Here is a 9551-nt window from a genome sequence, read left to right as displayed (position 1 = left end):
ATTTGATTGGACAACTGACTGTGGATTGTGTGTGTCTTGGTCTGAAGAGCGTGGCTTCTGTCCAATGAAAATGTTGAAAGACTGTGCATGGTAAGTCTAACGACCAATCGTAGTTATTTTACGTCTAAACTTCCACATGCGTCATTTCATTCATATCGCTTCGTACCGCTCCTTAAAGTAACGGTCCCACCCAACACGTTGATTTCTTTGTTTAAAAGCAAGAACAGTCTGCACGCAGATTATACGAATGTTTGTATCCAAATATACATAATAGTTTTGTATCCACTATGCATAATAGTTTTTATTTCATTTTAAGTCAGAAGACGTGTTTAGTAGGCTATCCTTATCCCATGATTACTAATAAGTGTCAAAATGAAGTTGACATGATTGAATGTTTTTAGTTGTGTGCATTTTGCTTTATAGAGACACAAATACAATTTAAACATGAAAAGAATTATAGGTCAAGTGATAAACAGAAGTTATGGTATTGTTCCCAGGTGAACAGCACAGCACAAGAGAATGTCTACAGCACCGAATGAAAAAAGGAATGTCTTGACGCAGTGTCCCAGTAAAGCATGACCAATCAACTAGTGGTAAGAGATTGCTTGTAATCGTTTTCTGCCAATCTCATGGAAGTGTCGAATGATTGACCAAAAAGTTAACCAATCATGCCATGCTCCTAAGTCACTGAAGGCGATTCCCCAGTCAATAGGGCGGGGTTGTTACTGCTAGCCAACTTTTAATGCTGCATTAGCTGACGGTCTAGTAGGCAGTTTCTTGCGCAGCGGCTGGTTCGTCTTTGTACTTCCTCGACATACTGTAGGGAAAATAGCAACAATGACTTCTACTAATATGTTTCAGGGACTGGAGAGTGGTTCGAAACCAAGTTCAAGGTATGCGTTTTCACTGTTAATGGACAATTAATCCAGAGGCTTGGACACATTACATATAAAGGACGTTTCCCTCACTTTTATTATCTTGAGAAATCGACGAGGAGGAGCTTCCGCTGATGTGAGATCTTGTTAGCTGGGCTAACTTGTGCGAGAGAATTTAGCTTAATTTTCGTTAACCCTAGCTAGCAAGCCACATTTCATAATGGCCTGTAGTGGTGATTCAATACATTATATGACGCTTGAGTTCAAGTAGTATGGCAGACAAAATAGATTATTACTCAACAGAACATTTATTTTATTATACTGTCAGGAACGGTTTGATCTCGCTACATGTTGAAACTTCTCCTGGTCATCCCAGTATAGCTAGCCAAATTCTCGCTAGCAAGCTAGCGAAATCACACAGTTAGGTAATGCAGAAGGTTTACCTGAAAGAAGTCAATTGTGCCAGATTAACTAGCGGGTCATTGAATCATTGTTGTTAACGTCTGCTAGCTTGTTAACAATGTTACATAATATGCACTGTGAGTAAGTAGTTAACGTAACTATTCGCTTGTAAACGTAAGTGAACATAAGATAGCTAACGTGAACTTAACGTTACAAGTACGTTAAATGAGCTAACAAGGAGATAGTTTGTTCTCTTCAACGTGTTTTACCTTAATCTCATTCATTCAATTCAAATGGCACCTGACACTTACGTAGCAAGATTTATACAGAAACTTGTGTTAAGTAAAGAAACTTGTGCTTTATCAAATATTGCCATGTTGGTTAAGGGTGGCGCTATTTTACAGTTACAAATACTTCATGTGGGTTAACGTGCAAAATGGTCTGCGTGTTAACCAGGCTATGCAAAATATTGAGTGTTGAATAACTTAATATTTGTAGTGAACCTTGGCCTCGCCATGTTGCATTACTGACATTAAATATGTTTTATTGTGCGTATATGTTGTAAAATTATGAGTTGAAGAATTGGAAACAAGGTTATATCTGTAGTTGATCTATTTTATTATTTATTGTGAAGGGTACTGCGGCCTCCAGGTGGTGGTTCTAGTAACCTCTTTGGTGGTTATGAAGATGAGACAGCCAGCAGGCGACCAAACAAAATGGCCTCCACCATTTTTGCACCTCCAGAGGAACCTCAGGGAGGCCCCAAGCGCTCCAATCCCCCAGGTATGAACATCTGTTTGGGTGACAGACACTCTTCAATCCTTTTTTTGTACCACAGGGAGAAAATCTCACCAAACTGTAATGTTTTATTTCAAGTGCTGTGGGGTTTTGCTCATTGCACCACTCCCAAGTTCACATCCGTAACACTCTTGTGCATAGACTTTCTTTTGCTTCTCACCACAAGCTTTACAGTACAGCACTATCAACTGCAACTACTTAGCGAAGCATTGTAAACGTTGCACGCTGATAAGGGGAGTATACAGTCGGAGCTACACACCACAATCTGCCTGGTACACCCGAAGTTGGTGACATATGGCCGTGACTGTTATTTTCGCTGGAGCTCAGCACATGATGGGCCTTTGTACCATACTTGCAAGGCACAGGCACCAGTCACATCATAGTAAGAACACACAGCTTTTACATGTAAGTAGTTGTTTTTGACAAAATGGTCGAACTGGATGTTGAAAAAGGGTTTCATTTTTTTTCAAGCTAGAATAGAGTGCAGATGTCATCTGGGAAACAATTGTTTGTGGCCTTGTTAGGCTGGACGGCAGTGGAGGCAGCAAGGATGGTAGCAGACCAGGAGTAGGAGGGCCCACAATTGGAGATTTATTATTCCCAAAATTCCAGAGGTGCAAAAAGTATTTACAGTGACTAAATAATAACAAAAATAAAGAAAAACAAGAAAATAAACCTAATTGCAGCGATGCACTAATATATATGTGCAGGTAAATTGGCAATACCAAAATTCACTGGCCCAACACACAGCACAGAGAATGTTCTCTCTCAAAGCCCAGAACATACTCAACACAAGTTCCATTCTGCCTCTATAAATAGGCTAAAACCCCACCCCTAGGCTATACCAACATATAATTCAATCAATTAACCATGTTACACATGAGAAATGACAAAAATATACAAAATATATTGCAACACATTTCCCGTGACAAATTCATACTATCATAAGCTTTAATGGATACAGAAAATGTACTACTTTAATATCATTCCCGTAGCACATTATTTCCCACCTGTGGCTCTCCTATGCAATGGTAGCCAACCGTACCCCACTACCTGAAATAGGGGAGCACTTGCACCACTTCCTGTTTGCCAGTGGGACGGCGTGAACCCCTTCTACAGGTTGGCTACCTTTCTATTGAAATTATTGTCCACCACATACATTCCACCAATACAATAAACACATAATTTTAGATGTAGCATGTTATGCGTGTCGTGATGTTAAATACACTGTTACGTTGCCGGTAGGCCTTTCCCGACAAACATTAACAAACCTCTTACCGAACAAACGACAAACAGCACAGCTACGCACATAACAAACAACATATCAACTCCGACAGCTTATTCCATATCATGTTGTAATTATGCCGGCATATGTGTGGAACAATGATGAATGGAAGTTGTGAATGTTGCGGGTTATGTTTGTCAGTTTATTGATGTGCATCCGTAACATTCGTGATCTCAAAGGTGTCCACCGGCACGGACTCGCGCCGTGACAGGCCTGATGAAGAGTAATCACTTAGCTGTGTAGCAACTTGTGTGTATGGACCAGTATAAATACTGCAGATCCTCTGCTTGCATGGCTCTATTGTACTGTTTCACTAAATCGAACATGCCCACATACACTTACACAATTTTGCTCAAAGGACATGTAACAAGTTCTAGCTGTGGATGTGCCTGTGTTGTACCATGTGTTGTACCATTCAAAGCTGTGTGTGACAAACCCTTCATTTTACCTGTCTAGATTAACAACCTTCCTTATGGATATTTGGGTTCAGGCGGTTTGAGGTATTAATGAAGATGATAATATAAGAACCTTTTAGAATGTGTCATGGAAAATAATCTAATTGGGTGTAAATGTTATCAGTATGGGATTAGAACAGCCAGGCTTTATCTAAGGCCAATGGTTTTGAACCCAGTGATTTTAGCCCCAAATCAATTGGATCTGTCATACTCGGGCAGAAGTCCTGTCCGTTTTGTTGTGTTGTTTGAGCAGGCTTGTGATGCAATGAATGATTTTTGTCTCTTGCAGCACAGCAATCACATCCGATTGAAAAGTACAGTATAAGTTACCATATCATATGCAACAGAAAAACGCACAGTGTCTGCCCAGCTTCAAGACATTCAACAATGGAATGTGGACTAGAATAGACCACCTTCATTCAAGATAGGAATTATTCATTTGAGATTTAAGCTTCAATCTGTTTGCACATTTTGTGGTTGCTGCTACAAAATATACAACGATGTTGGCAGTTGGCTGACCAGAGCCGTACTTCAAAACATGGCAAGATCATGACTGTTTGAGAAGCTACAGCCCATTTCATATAATCCTATTACATTTGTTATTCCTTTTTATGTCTCGTCAAACACGCAGCACAATTACATAAGCAAGTTATTTCTAAATGTGGACAAATCATGTCGGCTTGTGTGTCTGGCATTCCATTGCATTTTTAAATAAACATAGTAAAAACAGCATTCCAGCAGCTTGTTTGAAACCACTGGAAGCAACACCTCCCATGTGCATCTCTGTCGCATGTCAAAGTTGTACTGCTTCTATGCATTTACTTCTCTGGAGACCTCTTCTCTGTGAAGTAAAGCTACTTTTTGTAGTATGTTGGAAATTATGAGGGCTAAATAGGACTTTTTCTAAGGAGTCAGGCTTTAGTTGCTCTATCGCATGATTGGTCTGCAAGTAGAACACAAAGTTCTACTGCTTCCTCATTGGCTCTCTGTCTGTGAAGTGTGGCAGGGAGAAGGATTTTCATACTGATGTTTGATTGTACCCCTCTGGGGAAGAACCATGAATGCCTGTGGTGTGTGTGTGTGTGCGCGCGCTTGTGTGAGGATCCACTCATAAGAGATGAATATGCTTCTGAGAGATCCTGTCGGTCTAATACAGCGGTCCCCTATATCAGTAACCATAAATAGCTTAGTGCTGTGAACAACAACAGTCTACCTTAGTTGAATATTCCATTACATTTAATCATAGGCTACTGCAATTTAATACCATTGTTAGCTGTGTTTATATTGCCATCATGCCATGTAAAATGTAGCTCAAATGAAATAATACTAATAAAAAGACTTTAGCATTCCCAAAAGTATTAGCAGGGAGTCCCAAAAGTATATTTTATTTAAAATGTGTGAACTCTGAACTCTGTGTCTTTGCATACCCAGCTCAAGTTGTGAACAAGCAATATCCTACAAATAATTTAAAGTTCTCAAACTATGAGAGTTTTATGAATTGCTGGCAAAAACATCTGGAATGACCACCACCATTCTAACTTTCACTAACCTGATGAGAACATTGTGAATTTGGATTAACATTTGAACGAGTGAAAGTCCCAGAAATATGACTTGAATAGAAGTTAGTTATTAACAATTAATTGATAAACTTTTAGAATACTTTGAGCACTGATGCAGTCAGCATAGGCCTCTTACATTGTTTGCAGGTATAGGCCTACATTTCATTCCGTTTTCGATGGTAAACGCGAAACAGCGCCAAAACAACCACCAGTGGACAAAAAGAGTATTACACGTATACTGTTGAGACTCGCCATAGAGAATGAATGGGGGAAATTACGGAGGTTATAGTTTGACATGTCGTACTCCCGTGCGGGCCAGATGCTATATACCACAGACATGTTTTGGGGGGCCACCCAAAATGAGGTGGCGGGCCGTAGTTTGGGGACCACTGGTCTAATATGACAAACCAATGTCAGAGAGGGCTCTTGTGTTCCGAAGCCAAGTAGCCACCTACAGTGGAAGTTTGCTTTGGGTCATAGGGCATCCTTTAACAGAGATAATAAAGTCTGAAGAATTGTGATAACATCTCTCTTGCTTTCTTTCTTTCTCTCTCTCGCTCACCTGCTTGCTCGCTCAGGTGGGAAGAGCAGTGGGATCTTTGGAGAGCCCCAAGCGCGTCCAGCTCAGCACAAACCTGTCCCCCCTGGTGGCTCTACCAGTAACATTTTTGGAGAAGCAGATCCTTGCTCATCACCTGCTAAAGTCCCACACCCCAACAAGCCAAAGGTAAGATACAACTATGTACATTTGCATGATATGAAGTAGACCTATGTGGCTTCAGATAAGGTTTTTGTTTTGTTGTTGTTGCAGTATAAGTATTCTTCAAGTCTGATGCCACACTATGCACTTTTAGCCTTACACTTTTCCACTCACTGACTGTTTTTGGAAATTGCAGACAAAAGCCCCACATCAGAGGCAAATTGGTGTTTGCTCAGTGCTGGCAAATATGCGCTCAGTTGCTGTTTTGTGAACTCTTCAAAGATGCAATACAAAAAATATCAAACTGGACACATCTTGGACCTTTATTTATAAAGTGTTTAATATTTACTCTAGAAGTACTCCTAGTCGCTATAACATTTTCTAGAGGAAGTAAGAACTCCCAAAGTTGAGAGATGCTATGTCTGATATCAAGTCCCATGCACAAGCTTGCCTTTAATGACCTCAGTGATTGGTTGATTTGTGATGGGTCTTTGAGGGTGAGCAGGCATGCATTTCATAGCCTACCAAAAAAATGAGTTTCTTCCAAATGTGCAAGTTTGAATTTAAAATGCTTTGTGAATATAGGGTCATGACTTATTGGGGAGCCCAATCCAGTAGTTGTGACTGGAAATGAGTGCAGCGACAAGCTACAGCCAATGGGAACACAAGACAAAGAGTGAGGGGTAAATCCCAGGGGAGGAGCACACGGGTGTAAGGAATGTTCCAAATGGTTCATAAATGCCCTGGAGTACCCACAAGCGTTTTAGTGTTTGTAACCCAAACCACAATATGAGCAGGCAGCTACCATACGATTTCAGTCCATACATGTTTTCTCACTCTGTGCAGAACAGGCAATCCTGCTGCCCACATATCCAATCCAATCTGACAGATTTATTTGGGATGTCCTGAAAGATTTTATCATCTGTGACCTCCTGTTGCTGATGTTTCATGTAGAACAGAAACTGCAACTAATTCAAGATTTACAATTACAAGAAAAGTTGTGCAGTGTGAACAGTACAGTAATCTGACAACTTTGAAGGTTATTTAGTGTGTACTTGTTATGAAATGTTTCAGCCTTATGACCGTTTTGCCCATTTCCCTGATTGTACTTAATTGCCTTACAGGACAACATTGGTGTGGGAGCGGTCTCGGAACCAGAATCCCCAGGTACTGAAACGATGGCTCAGTGTTCAGTAAATTAATGAAGATCCTCTCACTGGCATCCATTCAGAGTGTACACTGGGATTTATCCTAATTGTAATCTGCCTCTTATAACCTAAAGCACAGAAATGAATTCCTCTTCCCCCAGTTCCAGCTCCAACTCCAGCTCCTGCTCCTGCTCCAGCTCCTCAGAAAGTGGCTCCTGTTCAAGAGGTGAAGGAGGAAGTTGCTGCTGCTGCTGCTCCTGCTCCTGCTCCTCAGGCCCCAGCTAGTAAAGAGGAGGCCGCCCCTGCAGCCAGTGAGCCGCAGGACAAGGACCACGAGCCACGCCTAGGTCCTCGCCCACGCTCCCACAACAGGGTTCTCAATCCTCCGGGTGGGAAGTCCAGTGTGGTCTTCTATTGATCCACTCTGCCCACTGACTGTTCTTTGCTCACTTTTTTTTTGCGTCCCCCTCCCCATCTCACCTTTCTCTCCTTTTTCTTTCATTTCATTGCCCTTGCATCATCTCCTTATTCTCTCTCCCACCCCCCTGCACTTTGCTTCATTCCTGAACTTCACCTGTGCTCAACGGTTGGAAATGTTAATGATTTTATTGGTGTTGAAACTCCCCAATCATTTATAATACGGCTTTATTCCTCTATGAATGGTTTCATGTTCTCTGTGTGTCTTCCCTTTTTTTGATACTCTGGATTGATTTGATGACTTATTACATTGAATCTGTTCAAATGCAACTGGAACCACTTTTTGGCAGGGAGAGTATTTGAGTGTAAACAAATCAGATAGTGTTTGGGAACTCTGTTAATTACATCTGTTCACCAAACTACATAAAATCCACGCTGCAATCACAACCATAATGTGACGATTCTCTTCTCATTGTCTCCTCCTGTGTGAGTCTCCTCCAGGTCCCCCACCACCATCACCCAACCTCTCCTTTGCCCTTTGACAATCAGTCGTGACATTGTTTGTCGGGAGACTTAAGGCCTTACAGAGACAGACATGCACACATAGATGCACACTCACAAACACTGACCTCATGCCAAAGTATGCACACACCAAAATGGAGGCAATTATCTTTTTCTGTTCTTTTTTTCTAAATCCATGCCAATGCAAAGAGAGTAGTGTGATCTACTTGCTTGTTCGCATGCGTATGATGCGTGTGTGTGTGTGTGTGTGTGTGTGTGTATATTTTGGTGCCTCATATTAGCATCCAGATAGTGGCTTCTGCTCCAGACTGGCTCATTTATGTTTTAAATTAAAACGGCAGCAGGCCCGGGGGCTCCCTCATGTGACCCACACCCCCTCCCCCTCCTGCCAGCCACGCCTAGAGTGCCAGTATGGTTGCCAAGTGATGATCAGAGGATGTGGAAGCAAAGCCTGAGTATCACAATAAACTTCTGTTTTAATGAATGACTTGTTTGTTTTTTAATTTTGACATTTTTGGTTTTAGATTATATGGGGTGGACGAGAGGTTTATTTGAACAGGGTATATTGGCTCAGTGCTAGAAAACACTGGTAAGAATGTTGATAATAGTGAAGAAAACAAAAAGGCCTGGTATATGTTGGTGTATGACTAGGCTATTAACATTAAGGCTATGTTTAAATTGGCTGTTTTACTTGTACAACCAAATTAATAATTACGACCGAAATTTAAAATAGAAGTATTACAAATGTACAAGTAAAGATATAGCAATATCCTAAAGATAGAGCAGCACGTGAGTGGAGTTTAAATGGGAGATGCATGAGAAGAACCTGTAGCCTAACAACAAGCCTGATTATTAAGGACAGGTCCGCTCACGTGCCACCCAGCTCACGTCATGCGCGCCACACAACTGGGTGACACCAGATCAAGGGAGAGCGCGCGTCTCCAAGATTGTCTACAGCCAGCAGGGAGTGTTTAGATCTAATGCTTGGTCACTTGGCCACCTCGTGTGATACCATTAACCCGATTTCCTCCAATCAGAGAAAGTAATGAAGATGCCAAGTAGACGGTTGCCTCTCCTTCAGGTCATTTGTCTGCCATGTAGCCAAGTAAAAGCTTTCTTTTCTCTCGTTGCCATATGATGTCTATAGTGGGCATATTCTGCATTTGTTTAAAAAAAGGGAAAAGGGCAGTCTACAATATTCGCTGTCCGAATGTTCTGGAAGGTACTGGTAGCCTATAGCGTATATCAAGGCCAAATAAAATACCCTAGGCCTACTGTTCTTCACACTACCTCCTGAAAGCACGTATCCATCAGGAAGATACTAAACCACATGCACTACTAGGCATAGCGACGATGAGACACTCGAGTCTGCTCAATGCAGACGTCGTGA

General features: G+C 41.5%; 1 protein-coding gene across 3 annotated transcripts; it reads left to right on the top strand.

The window, feature by feature from the left end:
• Positions 1-731: 731 nt before the first annotated feature.
• On the top strand, positions 732-8645 carry jpt2 (Jupiter microtubule associated homolog 2). Of its 3 annotated transcripts, none has more exons than XM_042085081.1 (5): positions 732-893; positions 1912-2060; positions 5953-6101; positions 7199-7241; positions 7390-8645. In XM_042085081.1, the coding sequence occupies exons 1-5, from the start codon at positions 838-840 to the stop codon at positions 7638-7640; spliced, it is 648 nt and encodes a 215-aa protein (XP_041941015.1). In that variant the 5' UTR covers positions 732-837; the 3' UTR covers positions 7641-8645. The 3 variants fall into 3 exon arrangements, with proteins under 3 accessions (XP_041941015.1, XP_041941016.1, XP_041941014.1); XM_042085082.1 differs by having other exon boundaries at positions 733-893; positions 7396-8645; XM_042085080.1 differs by having other exon boundaries at positions 734-893; positions 7384-8645.
• The last annotated feature ends 906 nt before the right edge of the window (positions 8646-9551 follow it).

This window comes from Alosa sapidissima, chromosome 3 (assembly GCF_018492685.1).
Source record: "Alosa sapidissima isolate fAloSap1 chromosome 3, fAloSap1.pri, whole genome shotgun sequence".
Taxonomy (NCBI): Eukaryota; Metazoa; Chordata; class Actinopteri; order Clupeiformes; family Clupeidae; genus Alosa; species Alosa sapidissima.
The sequence above is the reverse complement of the archived record's forward strand: the minus strand, read 5'-3'. Positions and strand labels throughout refer to the sequence as shown.

Excerpts from the sequence above, each read along its gene's own strand:
- jpt2 (XM_042085080.1), top strand. The coding sequence starts at position 838 with ATGACTTCTACTAATATGTTTCAGGGACTGGAGAGTGGTTCGAAACCA. Across the intron at positions 2,061-5,952 it reads CAAGCGCTCCAATCCCCCAG|GTGGGAAGAGCAGTGGGATC; the intron begins GTATGAACATCT and ends TTGCTCGCTCAG. Across the intron at positions 7,242-7,383 it reads CTCGGAACCAGAATCCCCAG|TTCCAGCTCCAACTCCAGCT; the intron begins GTACTGAAACGA and ends CTCTTCCCCCAG.